Genomic DNA, 23,655 nt, shown 5'->3' with positions numbered 1-23,655 from the left:
TCTTTTGAGGAGCTTTCAGTGTTAAAACCCCCATTTTCTTGTCAAATCTTAAAACGAGCAGAGCAGCAGGTGCAGGAGGGGCTCAGCCCTGACCCCAAATGCCAGCGCCGCCCCGCTGGACCACCTGGATGGATCCAGAGACCCCACAGGAGCGACCTCACCTCCTGCACAGCCCAGTTCACCGCCAGGGCCCACCCCATGGTGCGTCTACCCTTCAGACACCAGGAGAGGGTGGCCCCCACCATCAGGGCCGGTCACACCTGCCCAGCCCTGGTCACATGGACCCAGGCCAGACCGCACATGCGTGCCCTCCGTGAAGAAGCATCCAGCAGGGCGAGCAGAAGTGAAGCTCTATCCCTGCTGCAATCACACCCGCACCGCACACAATTACTCTCACTCACATCTGCACACCACACTAGTAACACCCACTCACATCCGCACATCACACAACTACTCATACCCATGCCTCACACTACTCACACCCACACATACCTGCACCTCACACTATTCACACCCACACACACCTCACCCATATCCATAACTGCATCTCACACGACTCACCTCCACACGTCACACACACACTCATACCCACGCTTCACAATACACCCACTCACATCCGCAGCTCACCAGCTCACACCTGCATCTCACTATTACTCGCCCCCACACTTTACACTACTCACACCCACCCACACTGCACACTACTCCCACCCACACTGCACACTACTCACACCCACATTCCACACCCCACACCCCCTCACAACCTAAACCCATCCACACCCCCTCACCTTACGCAAACTCATGCCTACATCCCACTTACACCCCACATCTACCTCACACCCACTTACACACATATCCCACCCACACCCCACACACCCACACTTCATGCCTCACACCCACCCACACCCCACGCCCACCTCCCACACACACCCGCATCTCACACACCTGTCACCTTTCCCACACCTCACACTCATACCCCACACTCACCTCACCCACTCCACACACCCACATCCCACATTCACGCCCTACACTAAGCTCACCAGAATCTCACACCCACACTCACACACACAGTCACACTGGCCACCCCGTAGAGCCCCGAGGGCAGAACCTGCAGAGCTGCTCCCTGTACCTCACCCTGACCAGAAATTATCTTCCAGTTTTTCAACCTTTCATTTCTCGCAGCCCGGGGATGGGACACAGATGCCAGGCCAGGAGCCAAGGCGCAGCCCCCAGGGGGCCCTGGGGCCAACCCGGTGCCGCACCTAAAGGCAATCCTTGTCTTCTGGAGGAAGATGGAAAAGCAAATAATGTTTTCTTCTAAACACTGGCTTGACTGTAGAATAAAGCTTCACACAGACCCAACCATTTCAATTCCAAACCATTCCCCTTTCATCAGATTCGTACCAGTGATTTCCAAGAAATAAAACGATGAACCACATGCGCCAGGACACGCCAGCAGAGTGAACATGATGGGAACCGTATCCGAAATTTATAAGTTCCTAGTAGCCACATTAACGTGGCTTAAAAATAAATGGACGGAATTTTAGTATTCGATTAAACCATTATAAAGGCCATCCTTTCAACTTACAATCAATAGAAACATATTGACAAGACACCGTGGGTCCTTCCTTCAGACCGAGTGTCCGAAATCCCACACTCTGCATCGACGGCATGTCCTGGCAGACCCAGCCACGTTTCAAGTGCTTGGGAGCCACGTGTGGCTTGTGGCAGCTACACGGGAAAGTGCCATCTCGTCACAACAGTCTTAAAGCTGGACGCGTTGATGCACATAAACACCCTCGGAGTTGGCGCCCTGATGAAGCCACAGCACCACCCATCTCTGCAGCCTCCCAGCCCTGGTCTGCTTTCTCTCACAGCCGATTCGCTTTGCTGACTCTGAATTTCTCATCAGTGGAACCACGGGGGTGGCCTCTTTGTCTAGGCACCATGCCTCTGGGGCTCCCCCAAGCTGCTGCAGGCTCCGGTGGTCCGTTCCTTGTCACTGCGGAGCAGCATTCCAGTGCGTGCAGGGGCCCCAGTTTGCACGGCCGTTCCCCTGTTGATGGGAGCTTGGTTGTTTCCATTCTTTGGTGACCGTGACTGTAAGAAGGCGACTTGTCGTGTTGCTTGCTTTCAGTATGTCTTGGGCAAATACGGAGAAGGAGCATTGGTGGGTCACAGGGTTGGTGGGTATGTGTCTTTGTAGGATACTGCCTGCCTGTTTCCCCAGGTGTGATTCGGATTCCAACAGGCAGCACGCCGAGGTCCAGGACACAGCATCTGCTCCAGCACCCGGCCTGTGTAACTCCGGCCATCCCCACAGGGATGAAGGGGCTGCTTGCCGTGGTTTTGATTTGCATTTACCTGATGCCCAGCGATGTTGAGCATTTTTTCCACACTTACTGGCCATCCCCATGCCTTTTTTTGTGAGGAACTTGTTCAAACCTTTTGCCCATATTTTTAAGTGGGCGGCTTGTCTTTTTACTATTGAGCTATAGGATCGAGCTCTACATTTTGGATACAAGCGGTGTGTCAGATATATGCATTGTGAATATTTCCTTCCATTCCGTAGCTTGCCTTTTAATTTTTTTAATGGTGCATTTCAAAGAGCAGAAGTGTTTCGGTTTGCGGAAATATCAAGTTTTGGGTTTTTGGTATCCAGTCGATGATTTTGGCAACCTAAGGAATCTTGCCTCCCACTCCCCATCAAGGTTGGGAAAGTTTCTACTAGGTCTCCTTCCAGAAGTTTGATCAGTTTCGCGTCTATGCTCAGGTCTATGACATCTGAACTAATCATGCATGGTGTGAAGCTTGGGGTCAGGGTTTCAGTTCTTTCTCCACAAAGAGCCGGTTTTCTGACAAAGTTTCTGCCACCACTCCATGATGTTTAAGTTCAGGGTTCAAATATGGCAAAACAAGAAAACTATCAGACTCCATGAAAACAAACCTGTCCTCTGGCTGACTTGAGATCAAGTCCTTCCCCCTCCAACCTGAATGTCCCCAGAGCCCTCTGCGAAGAGGTAACCCTGCCCCCTGCCATTAAAGCCAGGGCAAGCGGGCCTTGTCCAGGCCAAGACGCCCACCTTGAGCACCCAGCTCACCCAGGGAGTTCCATGAAAAGTGAGTCCTCCCAGCCCCAGCCAGTCTGTCACCCCTCCTCCCTGGAAGCCCCCTATCTCCAGTCTCTCAGCACGTCCCTCAGCGCCCTGAGGCTGCCCCAGGCCACCCCTTCTCCCGTGGCCTCCCTGACTGCAGGTGCAGCCTTTCCCTGGGCCTGCTGCTCCATCCTCCCCTCAGGTCCAGGTCCAAGTCACTGCCTGGCTTCTATTCCTGCCGGCCTTGCCCCTTGTCCGTTCTCCACTCACTCCTGGGAGAGGAGGCGTCGGCTTCCCACCTTCCTCCATGCTGCCGTGGCCACCCTCCGGGGGCTGCCCTGTGCTCACTGTGACCCCTGCTTCCCAGCGGCCCCACTGCTCTGGTCCTGCATCTTCCCGCTGCAGCCTCCCAGACTCTGTCCTCTTCTTCAGAAAGGGCTGCCTGTGCTTGCCCCACTCCCATCACTGTCTTCTCAAAGCTCCCTTGCTCGGCTGCCTCACAGCCTCCCTGTACACAGGGACCTAAGGCAGCTCCGCCCCGGCCCAGCAGGCTCTGCACTCCAGCTCTCCATCCTCTGCCAGGCCCCACGCCCACCCTGCCCCTGGCTCCTCATCCTGCCCTTTCCAGCTTGGTCCCCAGGGGCACCATCTGAACCGCGATCCACACTCCTGTCCCTTGCTCCTTCTGCCCTGCAACCCCACACCCCAGCCCAGCCAATGGGATAATGGAGTTTCTCCACAACCAGTCCAGGCAATGGACTGGCTCTGGGGGCACAGATCAGGGTCCCCCCACCAAAGGGGCTCCCAGGTGCTGATCGCCAGCGATTCTCAGGAAGCCTCCTCCTCTCTCAGGTCCCCATGGCTCACTGCTGTCACGTGCTGCCTCCCACAGACACTGGTCTCACTCCTCCCTGTGAGTTTTTGTGTCCCTGGTTGAGTTACCCAAATCCGGGCGGTGTGTCTGCCGTGAGTGCAGCTTATGTGCCCCTGGCAAGCACAGCGGCTGCCGGAGCGGAGGGTGTGGGTCACCTGTGCTGGAAACATCTTTTGGGATGTCAGGGTAGCTGGCGGCCTCCACGGAAACAAGGGGGATCGCGTCCGAGCTGTGGGAGGTCTCACTACACATAGCTGTCCATTTTGACGCTTGAGAATAGCTATTTTTTTTCCAATGAAATTACTGATATTTCGATTTACAAAAACTCCCTTATGGGATTTTTTTTCTAGAAATGAAATGAACCTTGAGAGCAGCAGAAAACTACATTTCAAAGCGATCCTCTGTTGCCCTTGCTCACTGTTGAAAGCCGCATCACCTCGCCACTCGCTCGCACTGGGCTCTGTGAACTCGCCTCCGAAGGCCGTCTTTTGCATGGCATGCCGGCTCTCTTCAGTCCTCAGACGAACAAGTCTTTTGTGGTCCCTGTCAATTGCATGGGCTCTGGCAGGGTTTCTTAGCATAAAATAATAGAAGTACCACAGGGGCTTCCTGACTAGCCTAAGAATCATTGAAACGTCAGATGGGAGCGCTGTAGGAGCACAGAGGATTCAGACAAGAGTTCCAGTTTAAGTGGCTCTTATTGTGGCTGAAAAATGGCACAACATTACCAAGAGTAACGACAGGCGCCAGCCCCCGGAGGACTGTTCAGTCTCTCTGGAGGGGGGCCCACCCCATGAGGATGGCCGCCGCGCCAAGTATACCCCCAGACCACGTCACTCTTGAGGGGCGTCCACCCCGTGAGGATGGCCGCTGTGTGAGTGTATCCCCAGACCATGTCACTCTCTGGAGGACGGCCCACCCCGTGAGGATGGCCACCGTGCGAGTGTACCCCCAGACCACGTCACCCACATCCGAGCACCACTGTGCTTGGGGTTTCAATCCCTTACCCTCCCTCCCTGCCTCAGAAGGTGAACAGCTGGGTCCATGCAAATCTACCAATGTTCAGATGGTCCTCTGGGCCCCCAGAGAGGAGGCCAGGGTGCTCCCCACACCCACACTTACCCGTACCAGTAGCGGGGGTCGCTGGAAATGCAGTGGTTCAGATTCCGATGGGCCAGCGCCTTCTTTTTATTGAGGACAAATTCTTGTAACTTCATCTTCACTTCTGTGCTGGCCACGGCACCTGGTGTGGGAGAAAGCACAGCGGCGGGTGAAGTGTAGCTCTGCCCTACAGCAGCAATGCAGGGCAGCGGAGCCACAGAGGGAGGGAAGGGCTGGGGACGGCTATGCACCTTCAGGACATTGTGGTCCCCTGAGCGCTTCCTCAAAGAACCAGGGCTGGGAGGGGTTTTAATAAGAGGTCTTCTTCCCATCAAGATTTTACATAATTGCATTCTATTTAAAATGCAGATTTAATCATCCCAAAGACTTATTGTTAGCTAACACAAACACTTCTGAAGGAAGTTTTAATATTCTTATATAAAAGAACACTCTGAATTAGGCAGTGGTAGTGTGGTGGTTGCATTCTTGCTACCGCAAAGCAGCATCTAAGAGAGAAGGCTTTGTGCAAATGGAAGCATCACGAGGGACAAAGCCAGTCGCACAGGAAGGCGTGCATCCACACCTGTGCCGGCATGACGGCCAGCTCTGCTTCCAGCAGCATCAAAGGGCAGCGCCTGTCCTCTCCAGCCTGGCAGCTCAGACTCAGGCAGAGTGACTGCACCAAGTGGGACTGAAGTCGAAACTGTGGTTTTCTTTGTGGCGGTGATTTTTTTTCAAAGCCTCATTAAAGGGAACTGGCAAAAAAAGCCAGTCTCACCCTGAACACAAGGCCTGTTAGCACGGAGCCTGCTCTCCTCAGATCTCCAATCTAACCACACAGTACTTCTATCCTTCTTACAGCACCTTAAGTATCTTCCTAGCATTGCATAATATTCAGATAGCGTTTGTAATGGTCAAAACACACCGTGAGGTGAGTGAAGTATGTTTATAAAACCACTTCCTGACTGGGAGGCAGTTTTGGTTGTTAGAAACCACGCTGTAGTGAACATTTATGAGTGGGTAACACTGACCACCTTTAGAATTACTTGCTTAGGTCAGACTGGCAAAGTGACTACATCTGACAGACTTACTATTCTAACCCTTGGCACATCTTGCTAAATTGCTGTCCAAAATATCCCTACACATAAGCCAGGCCCGAAGGCTCACACCTGGAATCCCAGCACTTTGGGAGGCTGAGGAGGGGAGATTGCTTGACCACAGGGGTTCAAGACCAGCCTGGACAACAAGGCAATACCCTGTCTCTACTAAAAATACAAAAATTAGCCAAGTGTGGTAGCATGTGCCTGTAGTTCCAGCTACTTGGGAGGCTGAGGTGGGAGAATCACCTGAGCGCGGGAAGTCCAGGCTACAGTGAGCCAAGACGGTATCACTGCACTGCACCCGGGGCAATGAGAGTGAGACCCTGTCTCAAAAGAAAAAAAACAAAACAAAAACGAAACGTTGCTACACACTGACCCCCTGAACCACCCATCCACCTGAAGTGGGGGCAGCTGCTCCTCCTGCTGGTCCTCCAATCACCACGTGCCCAAAGCTACAAAGCCAGCAGGCATCACCGTGAGGCCTCCCTGAGCACCACTGCACACGCACTGATTTCCTCTCTTGCGAGATAATTCATGTCCTTGGCTTACGTGTTCTTAGGAATCTTTCTGTGATGTGCACGGCGCTGTTGTGGGTCTGTGTGTGTGTGTGTGTGTGTGTGTTTCACAGTTGTATCCACTGGAGTTGCGTGGGTTTCTTACGATAATGGCTGTATTGAGAGCCTAGTATATGCCAGCCCTGGCCTGGTTCAGCCCCACATGAGACCTATAAATAGGTATTCTCATGCCCCAGCTGTGGAGGGAGAACACAAAGGTGGCCAGGTGCGCCTCAGGTGAGGTCGGCTCAGTTACCAAGTCTCACAGACGCCCTGGTTCGCGGCGCTCAGCTGCTCCGTGTGTGTGTGCACACATTTACCCTGCCTCTTGTTTCCTCTTACAACTGGGGTAAAGTGTTAAAACGCTTGTTTTTATAAAGTCTATTTTAGTTTTTCCTTTGTGAGTTTTCCCTTTCCTTAAAACTTCGCAACTGTTCTTCCTTTCAAAGGTTTAATAGGCAATCATTTTAATTTTATCCTTGGTTCTGGTGTTGAGTTTTCATTCATTTGGTTATTTGATAAATTTTTTTCATGACTCACTCTGATGGCTCAGAAATGGATTTTGGCATATAAGGCTCTATGGATATTTTGACCAACTGCTAAGAAATTATTAATATCATTAGAAAGATGTCTTTTCCTTGCCACCTTCATTACATACCAAAAGTCTTTGCTGCCACTCACAAATGGAGTTTTTGTTAGTTAGGCACATTCTGAGTTCCCGACGGCAGAACCCCACTCCCGTTACATCAAGGTGGAACTTCAATGGCTGGTCGAGGGTCAGTCAGCAACGAGACCCCTGGAAACAGGGTCTACCCAGGCTGTGGTGGGGCCTGCACTAGCCTAGCCAGGGACACACAAAGACGTTAACTACATGGCCACCAGCATGGGTCCGGGAAGGCCCCACCATGATGCATGAGGCTTCAGGCTTGGTGCTCTCTCATGGTCTGAGAAAATAATGCCATTGCCCGAGTCGAGCTGTGCCTGTGACGTCCCCCAGCTCATGCTGCTGAAGATGGTCTCATCACCTAAGTCGTGACTGCGGTGAGCGCTGCCCCAGGTGGGGTGGTGGTGGGGGTGGGGGGGCGGGAGGGATAGGGCGCCCACCGTTAGACTTGAATGTCACAGATAAGCACTTTTAGCAGAACCGCCTTTCTGTAAGGGGACTTGTCAGAAGATCATACACTTATGGGAACCATTCGCTTCTACCATTCCCAGGCATATGATCACTGGAATTCCTAAAAGATTATCAGCAACAGGCTGCGAACGTTGGAAAAACAGACCCAGACATAAACCAGAGTTAACCCCGTAAATATACAAACTGCCTCCACAACCAGGAATAAAAGGAAAGGCCGGGTGGTGGGGAAGATAAGTGAGCAGAGAACACAGAAGACCAATTTCAAAAGGAGAAGGCAAATTTGCCAGTGAGTATGTTAAATCAGCTTAACTTTACGGATAAAAGAAATGAAAAGTGAAATGGGTAACTTCAAGTTTTTGCCTTTACACTGATAACATTTTTTGGGGGGTATTACCCATGCTATTACCCATGCTGCTGGGGTGCAGGGAAGTAGTCAAACCGCACAATGATGCTGGTGATAGCGACTGTGAGGATGAGGACCCAGATGGCCAGCTGGAGGGGACGGCCCTGCAGGTCCCTCTACACGGCCGTCTTTGAGTGGAAGCAGCAGAGCAGGACAAGAAGCAGGTTCTCAGTGTGCAGGATGAGGACGCCCTCAACACTTTCCAGCAGACCCAAACTCAGTGTAGTCAGCCTTACCTCCTCAAAACACTGGTTGCCAGGGACAGCTGTTACTGTGGATTCACTGGCCCTCCACGGGGGAGGGCGTGCACTCCCAGAACAGGGCCAGCAGACCTTACTTTATCACCCACACTCTCTCCCTGCTTCTGCAAACACCACTCGGTGGCAAAGGGTGACTTGGCCACAAGCCTGGGTCCTGCCTGGCTTCCTCTATGCAGGGCTGGGTGGTGGGCATGACTGGGGTTCATGCCGCATGCAGGGGGGTGGGCATGACTGGGGTTCATGCCCCACCCACGCCCAGCACAGGCCTGGCCAGCAGGAAACATGAGGAACATAAGTCATCGATTCATGACCTTCCTAACCACCAAGGAATCTTCTTTTGATCTTTCGGACTTTACTAGGAGAGTATTCAAAATGAAGGGCTGATTCTGACCCCCTACCCTGTTTCTGCACTTCTGGTTATACACACGCTCATCTGTCAACAGGTTTCTCACTTAAAGTTCTAGAATGAAAAAAACCCGTTCAATAAATGGAGAGTAGATCTCCCTAATTTTTCCTTTTACTTTTTTTTTTTTTTTCCTTAATTCACATTGAGTATCACTCATCCCCTGGACGGAGGTTTCTACAGAGGCTCTATGAGACACCAGCCCGTTCTGGCCCGCAGAGATGAAGTGGTGGATAAAAGAGGCCAAGTTCTTCCCATACCAGGGGGCAGAGAGTGCGCCCCAGACCTAAGGAGTAAGCGAGCGAGTGACAGCTAAGTGGGGCAGACAGAGGAGGACAGCAGCTCCGGGTGGGGTGGGGCGGGGCAGGTGGGGAGGGACGGCTGTGCTCCCGGAGGGCCAGGGCCTGGACCTGGTGAGTCCAGACGACGGAGCTGTGGCAGGTTTCGCTTGGCTTCTGCCTGAAAGGGCTCCTTTTTCTCCCCACCCGCTTGCCTCCGAAAAAGGCACAACCTCACAGAACGGACACCTAATGACTTTCAGGAGCAGCCTTTCACGTCATTTTTACACAAAGCAGAGGACTTGCTCAGTGACCTCGCTCCATTCCCCGCGGGGCTGTGCGTGTGAACGGCAGTGAGAGAAAGCGGGGCTGTGTTCGCTCCGCACTGCCCGGGCAGAGTCCACTCTGCTCCTGCTCCTTCCCCAAGCTGATGTGAAGAGGTGTGTGTCTCAGATTCCCAAGTGCCGTTAATCTAAACCAAAACCTAGCTGGTTAAAGACAGTGTGTTCTTGCTCAATGTGATGAAAACTGCCACCAGTCTGTCAAATGAATCGCATTACTTGGTATCAATGAATAAAAGTGAAGAATTATTTAAAATTAAAAGTAATGTAAATATTTACAAGTGTAATGATATTTATTAAATACTCAATAAGAAATTCACTTAAAAAAAAAAAAAAAAACCCAGGAGAATAAGCAGATGCTGCACACCGTGTTTTCAAATGCTTAGACGCTGCAGATGCTTCATGTCCTCTGCGCTGGCCGCCACTGCCCCTCCAGCCTGCACAAACAAGAACCTCCTTCATGGGGGAAGACGCCGGCCCCTGGGCCCCGCTTACATAAGAGCCCCCGAGTGGCGTCCACCACAGGGGCCTGCGGCCCTGTGTCCTCACCACAAGACCACACTCTGAGGGCTGCAGAGTCGACACAAGCTTGCCAAGTACCCAACTGTACACAGTTTATTATTAATAATAAAACCTGACCACCCAAATCCACAGTGAAATCCACCGGGACTGCCGCCTGTGACGGGGCTAGAGCGGAGCAGGGAACATTCCAGAGCTCCAGTTAAGGGTGGACGGCGCTTTGGATGCAGTGCAGGGATTGTTTTGGGCTGGTAAACGGATCCAAAATGTTTTCTGAAGTGAAGTCTTTTCATATTCTGTGAACCTCAAGATGGTATTTTTATTGGAAGAGTCTGGTAAACTCTGAGGAAGTAATTTAGACCAAGCTGCTTTTTAGCAATCTGAAACACTTATTTGTTGGTTAGTTGTGGCACAAATCAACGAGCTGATATTTAAATTTTAAACTTCAATTCTCTGATAAGCAACTATTTTCCCTACTCCAAAGAAAAATACATAGGATCCACACTGGGCTCCTGGTGAACCACAGAAGCGTGGAGAGGAGGTCAGACCCCAGGCGGAGGCCCCAGTGCTTCGGGCTGTGGCACACGCCCCTGCGATGTGGGTCCAATGCACGCCTTCTGCACTGCAGTGTCACCAGCACAGGCCAGACACGTCAAAACCCCGCGCACAGGGCTCCCAGGGGGACCACGCGCTGTTGTCTACGGAAGGCAGCTTTCTAAAGTGGAAAGCAACCCCACAGGGTGGGCCCTGCCTGGCAGGCCATGGAGCCTCTACTCAGATTCCTCACACGTGAAGCCAGAGGATTCAGCTGGACTCCTGGCCCTTAACCCAGCCAACACACTAGGGTCACTCCAGCAGTTTCAGAAGCGAGAACCCTGCCAGCCGGGTTCCACTCGGGATCAGTTCAGCAGAACACCCTGGAGTGAACAGAGACCCACAGCACCGCTACCGAGAGGGCCCGGATCTGCATGCAAAGACCAAGCATGCGTGCAGCCCCGTCTGCAGGGTCCTTCTCCTCAGGGCCTCTGCAGCCATGTCTGGAAGCTTCTCCCCTGTGGGCAATCCCTGGCGAATAAGTCACCATCTTATCAAATCAGTGTGACAGGAGCCAGGGCCATCATGCAGATTTAGTCCTCACTTCCAAATCCTGATGCAAACATTAGACCTCAGATGGAATAGAAACCCTCCTCAGAGGCCTCTTCTACCTTGAAATTCTACCAGTTAAAGTGAAAAAACATTGAAAGTACATTTATTATTTCAAGAGTAAAATGCTGTGGTAATTGATAAAAGTGTTAGTTTTATGGACAAAAACAATGACTAAGAACTTGGAAATAGCTGAACAGAGAAATAAACTAAAACTCAGAGTGCATTAGCTATGTACTCTTAGGAAAAACATACCTAGTTTGAAATAGCAAATATTTATAAAAATGTACCAAGTAATACAGGCATAATAATACAGTTTAGATCATATCCCAATTCTAATTTAACATTATTTTGTTATAATAACATTCATTACATTAAAAATAAACTTACAAACTGAATTTACTGAATAGTTATTTAATTCGTTTTAGAACACAAGGATTTCAAATACAAACAAATGAACAAAAATGTCCTATTTGGAAAAACTTCAAATTTAGTGCAGATTAATTAAAAGCAAAATGCCAATTTCACAATCTAAAAATTATATAAAGGCAAACCACCAAACCAAATATTAACATATCCTTTCACTCCAGACAACAGTATAAAGAAGAACAGCTTAGGAAACCTGGAGCACTCCAAGCACATTGTGTTTTCAATAATGTAACTTCAAGAATTTGTATTCAGGTAATTCAATTAAACCTACGGGAAACGGTCAGAAGGTCTGGACAAAGCACCCAAGTCTTCTGTCTGAAGGCACAGAGAGCAACTAGGGCAGCGAGGAACGCCAGGGCCGAGGTCAGAGACTGGGGCTGCGGGAAGTGGGACCCCACCCTCGGGCAGCCCGTTGTCTAGAGTCAGCAGTGGGTTTCCGAACGGGCCCTTGATAGGGCCATGAAAACTGAGGAAAATCAAAGGACCCCAGTAAACCTCATGGGCTTGTGGGTAGGACCTGAAAGGGCTATGCCTTATGAGTAACGATGGCCAGAAATCCACCAGCCCTTGGGAGGCCTGAAACCCAACTCAGAATCAGCTCCAGACCTGACTACATTCAGATGCTTAAGAAGCGTGGCCACTTCTGGTCAACTACAAGAAGGAAAACAAAGTCCACTCGAAAAGAATGTGTCACCCTCCCAGGTCTCCCATCATCACAACAGCACAAAGTCAGACATGCAACCTAAAACGTCCAAGTGTAGAAAGAAACACAATCTGACATAAAAGAGAGAGAGAGAGAGAGAGAGAGAGAGAGAGAGAGAGAGAGAGAGAGAGAGAGAGAGAGAGAGAGAAACAACAGGCAGGAAGCCTTGCCACAGGGCCGGAGAGTGTTATCAAGTCAGACTCCAAAAAACTGCACTACGTGCAGAAAAAAAATAAGATCAAGAAAGTCTATGGAAAACTATGAAAAAGGACCAAATGAAAATCCTGAACTGAAAACCAAATAAAGGTAAAATCCAGTGGATGAGTTTAGCAGCAGATTACTGTGCAGGTAAAGCACAAATTAGGGAAGCGGATGATAAACTGGAAGAAAATACCCACACTGAAGAAAAGAAAAGGGAAACACAGACACAAAAATAAGTTCAGAAACTCAGGGGATACTGAAAGCTAATCCAACACAGGTATATAACTACAGTCCCAGATAGATTAAATGGAGAGACTGGGGCAAAGTCATTACTTATTGTGGTGAAGTCTGAGAATAATCAGGTCTAAGAATTCACAACAGTATAAAACAACAGATTTAGGAACTACAAGTCCCAAACAGAAGAAATTAAAATGAAAGAAACTACAGTTAAGCACATTAAAAAAGAACTTCAAAAAAATCAAAGACAAAATCGTAAAAATAGCCTGGGAAAAAAGAGTATTTCCAAAGAAGGAGCAATAGGATGGATAGCTGATTTCTGGAGATTAACAATAGATGGCAGAAGAGAATGGAATGGCATTCTTAAAGCGCTGAAAGAAAATAAAGACAAACCTAGAATTCTATGCTCAGCAAAAATAACCTTCAAAGATTAACCTGAAATCACATTTTGAACAGGAAGAAAATTCATCGCCATTAGACCTGCATTAAGGCAAATAAAGAGTATCACAGATGAAAGATCAGACATGAAGAAGCGAATAAAAGTGGAAAAGGATAAATTTATTAGTAAATCTTAACTATATAAAATAATAACAACAATGTCTTGTGACGTTAAAGGTAAGCTGAGAGTTAAATACAGGTCAAAATGGTATATAAGTTAAGAGTGAAAGTATTCCAGACCCTTGCTTTGTCAGAATTGGCAAAAGTATTCATTTAGATAAGGTTATCGATAATCAGTAAAGAAACAGCAAAATAGTGACTACCAAGCTGGTGAAAAAATATATATATATATACACACACATGTATCACTAAAAAATACATTAAAAGCAAGAAAAGCGAATTAGAATAGTTGAGATAATTAGAATTCATATTGTACAATGACAGATTTAAGCATAAATGCATCAATAATTATATTAAATGTAAATGGGCCAAACTAATGGAAAGACAAAGATTGTCAAACTACAAATCAAAACTTGTGGGATGCAGATAAAGTTGCATTTAGAGGAAAATGTATAGCTATATAAGCACACATTAGAAGAGAGGGCTGAAATCAATGCTCTATGTAACTACATCAAAAAGCTACAAAAGCCACCATACAACCTGAGAAAATAGAACATAGAAAAATAATAAAAATAGTAGAAATTAATCAAATTGATATTCAACAAACAACATCCATAAAGTCAAAAGCCAGTCTTTGAAAAGAATAACTGACAAACTTCTGGAGAGAATGACCAAGGAAAACAAAAGCAAAACAAAACAGCAGCAATAAAGAGAAAAAGCATGAACAACCAATATCTGGAGTGTAACAGAGGACATCACTGAAGGTCTGACAGACGCCAAAACACCAGAAAAGGGTATGACACCGGAAACCACTAAGCCAGAAATTCAAAAATGTATAACAAAGGCATGTATTTCTTTAAAAAAAAATACAACTTAGCTAAAGTGATCCAGGGGGAAAAAACGTCCCATTAACTATTTTAAAAATTGAATAAGTAATCAAAAACCTTTGCACAAAGAAAACCTTAGGGTTAGATGGCTTTAACAGTAAGTTTCACAAGATATTTAAGGAAAAAAATAATATCCATGTTAAATAAACTTTGCCAGAGAATATAAAAGGAGAGAGGAATGATGCTTAACTCATTCTGAGGCCAGCATAGTCATGACACCAAAACGTGACAAGGACATTATGAGAAAGGAAACTGCTTGGCAATCTCCCTCATGAACACAGTTGCAATCATACAAAATAAAATATTAGCAAATCCAAGTTTTCACTACATAAAAGATAATGTATTACAATCAAATTGACTGGGGTTATTTTAAAAATGCCAGTTAGAATTTATATTCAAATAAATCCATATGCTTTACTTCATTAACCAAATAAAGCCAAAAAATCATACAAACATCTCAAAAGATGCTGAAACAGCACCTGATAAAAATCAATATCCATTCGTACTGAAACCCTGAGCAAACAAGGAATGGAAAGGAAACTTCCATAATCTGATAAATAGCACCTATCAAAAACAAGCAGACAAATGAGTAAAAAATACAAACAAAGCCCCTACAGAAAACATGGCACTTAACAGGAAACTGGGAACCAGACAAGTGTGCCTGCCTTGATATCATGACCACAATTCAATACTCTACTGGCAATCTCAGTCCATTCTACACAATAAGCAAGTAAAAGATATAAAAGGTATTCCAATCAGAAAGGAGGCAATCTTGTCATTATTTATAGATGACAGGATTCTAAATGTTGAATATTCAAAACAATCTATTAATGTTTGATATTTGAATTTAACAGGGTTGCTGGACACAAAGTCAACAGTCAAAAATTGACTGCTTTTCAAAATTATAAAAACCAAGCCATTCACAATAGCAACCAAAGCCATCAAATGGCTTGAAATATATTTAATCAAATACATGCACATCTCCTTAACATAGAACTATTAAGAAAATATTAAGAAAAATTAAAGAAGGTAAATAATCAATGTTGTAAAAGTATCAAGTCTTCCTAATTTGAACCACAGAGTCAATGCAGTCACAAACAAAACCCCACTGGTATCAATTCCAGGTAGAATCAGCTCCTAAGAGATCATTAAAGAGGATGTACCCAAGATTTTGAAGAAGGGAAAGATTTCTCGATGCACAAAATCATCTAAAGGAAAAGACTGAAACTGTATTAGAAGGGAGAATTTCTGTGCCTGAAAGATAACATTAAGAGAGTGAACAGGCAAAGTACAGAGCGGAAGAGGAGATTTACAGCATGTACAACTGGCCAAGGGCTTGATTCCATAATATAGAAAGAACAACTCCAAATCAAGAAAAAGGGAGACTCCCCCATCAGAAAAATGGGCAAGAGATTTGAACAAGCACTTCACAGAAAGAGGAATATTCATTTGGCCACAAAACTTATGAAAATAAACTGTATCTTATTGGTAATCAAAGAAATGCAGCTGAGGGCAGGAGGAGGAGCTGAAATTAAAGTGACTGACAGCAGCAAGTGTTGACAAGGACATGGAGCCACAGGAACCCCCGTACGTGGCTGGTAGGAGTGTAAAGTGGTATACCACTTTGAAAACTTTTAGGCATCACATATGAATACTGACAACATGCATGCCCCAAAGTTCAACAACTCCACTTCACATTTGCCCACATGTACCAAGAAACACATCCAAGAATGCACAAAGCACCACTGCTTTTAATAGCTCTGGTTAGGAAACAAGCCAAGTATCTAACAGCTTTAGAAGAAATGACTACATTGGTGCATTTATAAATGGGACGCCACACAGCAATATATAATAGATAACGAATGACTTCTTGCTAAATGCAAAATGGGGATGAATTTCACAAGCGTAACGTCCAGAGAAGGAAGCAAAACACAAAAATCCTACATATTAAGGGTTCCATTTACATACGTTTCAAAAGCAGGCAAATTAATCTTCCATGTTAAATGTCAGGAGAGGAGTTATTTTTGCGGAAGGGGGAAGTGCACAAAGACTTCTCTTCCTACCTATGGGCCAGCCCTACAAGAGTAAATCGCTCTACTCTCCTTACCTGGAATTCTGTTACCTGAGGAAAATGTATACCTCCGCTCATTTTCAGTATTACCAGAAACAGGTAAGTTCAACTAAGCACGGAAGTCCTGGGCAGAAACTCCGAGTATCTGTGAAAGTCCCCTCACTCTGGTGATTAGATTCTGACTGTCTGTGTCACTTAAAGCAACAAGTTGTCCATAGAAAGAATACAAACACACAGTGAGCCAAGGGCTCTTTTAAGTGAAGATCTGAGAGGATGCTCAGGGCAGACTCAGCCCCACAGTGGACCCTGCACCCCAGGGACACGTCAGGGCTCAGACACGCTGGTGACATTGGGCACTGTCCTCGTGCAGAGGAGCCCACGGGTCCTTGGCCCAGCAGCCTGCAGTCAGCAGGGGCGACACTGTGACCTTTTCCTCAGTAGATGCGTCCCTCTAATTTTCCAAAGTGGGAAACAGCAAATAGAATGTTCTCCTGGATAGTATCAAGTGTGGGCTCTCCTTAGAAGAAAACAGACCACACTGGTCTCCAGATGTACAAACACAGCCCCCACAGAAGGCAAAATTCACAGTGGAAGGAGCAGATGGGAAAAGTACGCTGCTGGCCCTCACTGGGTCACTCTACAACCTAACACCCGCCCCTCACTGGGCCGTGAGTTGCTCTACAACCTAACACCTGCTTTCAAGGCACTTACAAAATGCTCCCGAAAGAAAAGTACTTTGAAAAATGCAGGGCAGAACTCACAGATGAAATTCACTGTGCATCTGGCATGCTTTATGGCTTTTAATATTTTTAAGTCTATTAGGAATCCTGCCAAATAGTCTTTAAAATGTTTAAATCAAACCAAAAGTCGGGCTGAATGCCCCTTGCTTTGATGTTAATATTGAATCCTGCAGCCCTGGATGAAGATAAATCCATGGACTCTGGTTCACTGGGGGAGCTAACCAAGGGTGGGCTGACACACGCTACACTCACTGTCCCTGTCAGGGGGTGGGAGTCCCATTCCTGGCCTGCTTCTTAGAAACCCAGCACAGGCGAAGTGTCAAGAGTCACCACGGTGAGGCTCAGCTGCCCCTAGATCTTTCCCTACTCCCCATGTGCTGCCCCAGTGCCCTCCTGCACTCACTCCCTCTGCCCCCCACCTTCCGGAGTCCATGCCCCCACTCCCTCTCTCTGCCCAGCCTTCTGCACTCGCACTCAGCCTCCCTCCCTCTGCCCGGCCTCCCTCTGCCCGGCCTTCCGTGCCCGCACTCACTCTCTTTGCCCTTCTCCTTGTTCTTGAGCTGCTGCAGCTTCTGCTCCCGGTGCTGCTTCTCCAGCTCCTGCTCCTGGCGGTGCCTCTCCAGCTTCCGCTGGTGTTCTAGCAGCTCCTGCTGGTGCTTCATGGCCAGCATCTCCTGCTGCTGCTGCAAGGAGAAGGAGCAGACAGATGGTCAGAGCCCAGGCTCCACACACAGAGACTCGATGAAGACCCAAGAAACCAGCCCAGGCCCCATGTGTCTGCCCTGGTGTGGCCTTGGGCACTGCCCTGCCCTGCAGTGCTGCTATTTCAGTCCAAAAAAGAAGTCAGGGCCATTCCAGGCTCTGGGCATTGTCTTACCTTTTAAGTGGAAAATATTAAAAACAAAAGCCATTGGCTTGCTAGAAGAAAATATGCAAGCAGAGTTATGTTATCTTGCAAGTTGGAAATGCTATTTTGAGAACGACATAAAGATAGTGAAGAGAGCATGAAAGGGTACAACCACTTCAGAAAACTGCTGGGCACTTTCTTATAAAGTTAAACACACATCTGCCCTGAGACCCAGCAATCCCATTCCTAGCTATTTATCCAAAACACGGAAGCACACCCACAGAAAGCCTGTACAAGAATGTGCATGGGAGTTTTGGTCAGACCAGCCTCGATGCAACCCATACATTCCCTCGAAGGTGGACACTTGGACAAATGACGTGTGTTCATTAAAGAGAACACCACCTAACCATAAAAAAGAATAACCTACGTGTACACAAGAAAACACAGGTGAACTGCTAAAGAGCAGGTGTTGGCAGAGGGTGAAAGAGCAGAGAGAAGAGGCGAGACTGGAAGACCCTCCACGGGACTTCTGCACTCGCAGCTCCAGTTCCGCACATTCCACCACGGCCTGGCATGGAAATACGGGTGGTTGGTCCTCAGTGTCTCCAGGCTCTGATCCTCCGCAGAGGATCTGATCCACTCAATGAGTGGAGGTGAAACCCAAAAGTATGGAGGGCTGACTACATTCACATGAAGTTCTACAACAGAAAAAATGCACAAGGATAAACATCAGAAGGCTGCCTCTGCGGAGGTGAGGGAGGGTGGCAGGGGCCAAGGCCGGAGGAAACGCCCCAGTGGATGGAGTGTCCGACCTCTCCAGTGTCCATAGGGGAGGGCACAGTCACCCAACAGCACCCTTAAGGGCTGGCATTCTACTGAGTATAAATTATATCTCATATTTCAAAAACTGATAGACAAAAAAATGTTTGTCTTAATAACAATTAAAAGGCAGAAGGTAAAATAAAAACTGCGGTATTTATGACACACAGATAAATTTTACATAAATGGTTGTTATACATTAATGAGAATATGACAGGCAGCCCACTAAAAAGTTGGGCAAAAAAGAACAGGAGATGCACAGAACTGTTTAAAGATAAATGGGGATCAATGTTCAAGCTTGTTAGTGAACATTTCCCATTTCACTCACGGTATTAGAAAAGGTGAAAAGGAATAATTTGGCCTGGCGCTGATGAGTGTGGGAAGGTGCAACTGACCAGACACCCTGAGAGGGACTCCTGCAACCCCAGAGTACCTCTGCCCTGGGACCCAGCCCACGCTCCAGGGCTCCCGCACACCCTCCCGCTCCTCCAAGACGGCTCTGTTCTTGTTCGCACACTCCAGGGTTCTGTCTGCACACAGTTTCTTCAGTTTCCACACAAGCCCCTGGGCCAGCCCAGGGGAAGTGCCAGGCCTCCACAGGTGTGAGGAGCTCTGTCACCTGCCTGCTGGGGAGAGCTTCTCCGCCAACCTCTGTGGCCCGTACGTGTCCCCCTCATGGTCTGTCTGCTGTCCCCAGTACCTGCTCAGTTACCAGCTGTCTCTTGTCCCACTGTCTTTTTTTATTTTAGACACAGGGTCTTCCTCTGTTGCCCAGGCTGGAGTGCAGTGGCACAATCATAGCTCACTGTAACCTTGACCTCCTGGGCTCAAGTGATCCTTCTACCTCAGACTCCCAAATAGATGGCAGTTAATTAAAAAAAAATTGTAGCAAACGGGTCCTGCTGTGTTGCCCAGGCTGGTCTCGAACTCCTGGGCTCAAGCCATTCTCCCACCTCAGCCTTCTGAGTAGCTGGGCCTACGGGTGCACACCACCGCACCCAGAGATGTTTTTTCTTTTTTGACAAAACAAGGTATTGCTCTGTTGCAGGGACTGGTCTCAAACTCCTGGGCTCAAGAGATCCTCCCGCCTTAGCTTCCCGAAGCTCTGGGATGAGGGGTGTGAGCTGCCTCACCCAGCCACTGTTGGGATGCTTTTTGTTGGTCTTGCTCCACTTACGGAGGGAGAGGGGATGGTGAGAGGGTTTGGGGTGAGCAGGCATCCTGGCAACCAGAGTGGCCCAAGGAACTTTCTGTGGAGGAAACTTAGTGAATCAGGGGCTCTGGGCTGGCTCCAGAGTGGGGCTTCTACTAGCTGGTGGTTCTGCCTGGAGGATGAGGCTCAGGCCAGGGAAAGGATGAGCAAGGCATAGAGCAGGGTGTGGGTCGAGGCAGCCACTAGACGCCTGTGCTCCATGAGTGACCGTGCTGGCACAGGACTGGCGCCCACAGGATGCCACCCGCGCCACACTGTCATCCCTGTGTATTCTTCAATCCCTCTACGGCAGGTGTCCCCACCTCCAGTCGTGGATGGGTGGCAATCCCTGGCCTGTTAGGAAGTGGGTCACAAAGCAGGAGGTAAGCGGCAGCCTAGGGAGCATTCCCACCGGAGCTCGAGCTCCTGCCGGATCAGCGGCGGCATTAGATTCTCACAGGAGTGTGACCCTGTTGTGAACTGCGTGTAGGGGATCCAGGATGCACGCTCCTTATGAGACTCTAAAGCCTGATGATCTGAGGTGGTGGAAGTTTCATCCCCAAACCATCCTCTTGCACCCCCCACCCCTGTCCATGGAAAAAACCACCTTGCATGAAACCAGAGTCCCTGGTGCCAAAAAGGTTGGGACCGACTGCTGCCCTACAACAGATGTACGTCACTTCAGAGCAACAGGTGATAACAAAGGAAAATGACAGTGGCTGAGGGGTAGGAAAGCAGGTGAAAAGGATTACAAAGACGGGCAGAGGCAACCCTGACAGAGTCGGGCCAGCAGGGGCAGGGGCCTGGGTCCCCGAGATGCCACAGCCTGAGAACCCACCACCACGCAGTGTGCTCAGGGCGGGAGGCGGCACGAGCCTTCAGCTACAGGGCCTGCTTCTCCAGGACAACAGGGCCGCCCGCACGGAGAGACGTGCACATCAACGTGCTTGTGCACCCAAGTGTGTGTTCTGAATGTGAGTGTGCGTGCAAGGGAGTGAGCACGTGTGCTCCAGGCGCCTGTGAGTGTGCAAGGACACTGCCCTTCTCTGTGGGCGCTGAACCTCAGTGGCATCGGCAAGGTGATGGGGGCGGGCAGCGTGTGTCCGGGAACATCTCTGGCATCTTGCTGGGTCCTTCTTCACATGAGAGGCCTGAGCCGACTGGCGAGCTCCACACCCTTGCTGCCCCTGCAGAGCCAGCTCCCAGGTGGCTACCACACCTTGTCCTGCGAGAGCCTGGAGGTCCAGCTCAGCCCCCAGGCACCCAGCACACACACCTTTCAGACCCCTAGGCTTCTGGGAAGATCCAGGCTGCAAAAACAGCCTGGCTGAAGCCCTTTCATGGTCACAGGCGGTGCGGGGGAGGAGGCATGGCCCCACCAGGGACATCAACCCCTTCCTGGGCCTCGCTTCCCACTGCTGAGGACTCAGCCAGTTCCCACGACCACCCAGCGCCACTTGTCAATGGGGAGGAAAGGATTTCGGCCTGTCACAACCTCTTCCTACTCAAGATGAGACGTGCCAGTCACCCCGCGTGTCTGTGACTTGTGTGAAACTCGAATCACATTATGTCCACAATGTTAAATGTAACATCAACTGTATAATTTTGTAAGGTAAAACTCCTCATTCTTCCATTCTGTAAGTGAAGCCCCCAGCCCAGACAAGGGACAGAGACATGCACTGGCCAACCAAATGGCATTCAGCAACCTCAAACTTGCGGTGACAGTGAACCAGCAAAATGAGCATCATGGCCTCTCAGGAGTGCTCCATGTGGATGGAAGGGTGTCCTGGGCTGCTGCTCCCCATGGCCCACCCTGAGGAAGGGTCCCCAGGCAGAAACCACCTGCCCCATTGCAGTGCCCCCACCAGACAGCTCTGGAGTGAGGCCGCCCCAGCCTCCAGGATAGAGACCACAGTGCTGGTCTTTCCCGGCCCACTTGGGCTGGGCCATTGCAGCCTGCAGCCCACAGCCAACCTCCCTCCCCACTGCCCCATGGTGGCAGAAGTGGCCTGGATGGCAGAGCCCCACAGGAATCGCACTGAGTCCAGGGCAGTGGGACCTTGGGCTTTAGGTAGGGCTGTCCAGTCACACTTGTGGTCACACACAGTGAGAATTTATGGCAGCAGAGAGAGCAGGTCAGCATCCAGACACTGGGGACAGGACCTGCCTGCCCTCCCCACAGACAAAAAGCCCTGTCCACAAACACACCCACCCACCTGCAGCCCTCACAAAGGGGGTGGGACTCAATTCCAGCCAGGAGCACGGGGATAGAAGAGCCGGAGAGGTGGCGGGAGGTAGGCCCACACCCAGGGAAAGAGGGAGAAGGGGAGGGTCTGAGGCATGACCCTACCCAGGCAGGTGCACCTGCAGGCTGCCTTCCAGCATGAGTGCTGCTCCTGGCAGATGTGTGGGCACAGGCAAGGCAGGAGGCCTGGGTGGGCTGAGGGAGAGGGGGCTCCCACCATGCCTGGCAGCAGCGCGTGCAGGAGGGGCAGGGAGGGCCGTCGGGGCTGGGCTGCACACACCAAGCATCTCACCTGTATCTTTCCCATGGCAAAAACTTAATTCCGAACAACCAACTTAAATGAACTTCTGGGAGATGGTGGGATAAACATAAGCAAGCTCTTGCCATGTCCTTCATCTGGGCAGCGCTGGCCTCCGAAGACTCACAGGTGGTCTGCAGCATGCTGGCTGGAGGGCAGGCTGCCTGGCCAAGAAACCCTGCTCTGCCCATCTGCTCACTGCCAGCACACTTCCACCTAAATATTTAAGCTCTCCGTGCTGGGTTAAACGTGGGACCTGCGCCAAGGGTTCCTGTGAGGACTGGAAGAGGTGGCATGGGGAGAATTCTCAGAAGAGCTGGCCTGGGTTTGCCTCTGTGTGGCCTGGTCATCATCAAACCGTCACTTTCAAAAGATGTCGCCTAGAGAGGCCGACTTCCTGCAGACACTAGATGTTATCCTAAGGTAAAATCAGGCCCCCTCAAGACTAGGGAGATACTGCCCGGAGCACACCTTCCTGACACAGTGTTCCTCGCTGCCACACACAAGCAAAGTCCCTCTACCAGGACAAACATCTGGGCATGTACAGATTCAGGACTCTGCCTTGGGGTGCCAGAGCTGTGTACACAGGTAAAGGTGCCCTGAGGGCGTCCCTGGGCCACTGTCTGCAGACTGGGAAGGCCACCGGCAGGTTAACCTATAAATGTACAACCCACAGGGCTTCGGGGCGCTTCTCAGCTCAGAAAACACAATCCTTTGTTGAACTGATCTCCTCGTTATGGCAAGCCCCTCCCCTCTGGCTGTCACCTGCACAGGGCCCCTTGGCTCCCTCCCTCCTGCTACTCAGAGCTCACTCAGGGCGGAAACACAGAGCGGACAGATGCAGCCTAATGCAGTCCCACAGTATCCACCTGTCAGCCAGAACCCAGAAGGAAAGTGAGCTCTTTCCACCATCATTTCAAAAAGAATGAAAACAACAACCATGGCTGCTGGGGATTAAAATTCACAGGAAGGCAAAACTCCCAGAGGCACGACTGTGGTGGAGTTTTAATGAAACCAGCAGTCACAAACGGTGACTGATTCCCTAACTGCCCCCGGCAACGCTGTGTGATCTCACGCTTCGCTTGTGTAGGGAGGCATTCCACCTTATGAGATTTATAACAGATTATCTGCAGAGCAAAGTCTGCAAAGTGAAAGCTGTCAGGACAAACTGGATTTCAACACTCCTTGTTTACAGCACAGCCTTAGATGTCAGGCCTGTTTCTTG

General features: G+C 49.4%; 1 protein-coding gene across 10 annotated transcripts in view; it reads right to left on the bottom strand.

Moving 5' to 3' along the window:
- The window catches only part of HDAC4 (histone deacetylase 4), a 355,816-nt gene that overhangs the window by 113,155 nt on the left and 219,006 nt on the right, over window positions 1–23,655 (bottom strand). For 9 of the 10 annotated variants that reach the window (XM_030916068.1, XM_030916074.1, XM_030916075.1 and 6 more), the window contains 2 exons: window positions 17,562–17,712; window positions 5,089–5,209 (listed from right to left, as the gene is read on the bottom strand). In XM_030916068.1, the coding sequence (XP_030771928.1) occupies window positions 5,089–5,209; window positions 17,562–17,712 (272 nt within the window). The remainder of the gene's footprint in view (window positions 1–5,088; window positions 5,210–17,561; window positions 17,713–23,655) is intronic. The other variant, XM_030916072.1, reaches the window with a different exon arrangement.

This window comes from Rhinopithecus roxellana, chromosome 14 (assembly GCF_007565055.1).
Source record: "Rhinopithecus roxellana isolate Shanxi Qingling chromosome 14, ASM756505v1, whole genome shotgun sequence".
In the NCBI taxonomy this organism is placed as follows: Eukaryota; Metazoa; Chordata; class Mammalia; order Primates; family Cercopithecidae; genus Rhinopithecus; species Rhinopithecus roxellana.
The sequence above is the reverse complement of the archived record's forward strand: the minus strand, read 5'-3'. Positions and strand labels throughout refer to the sequence as shown.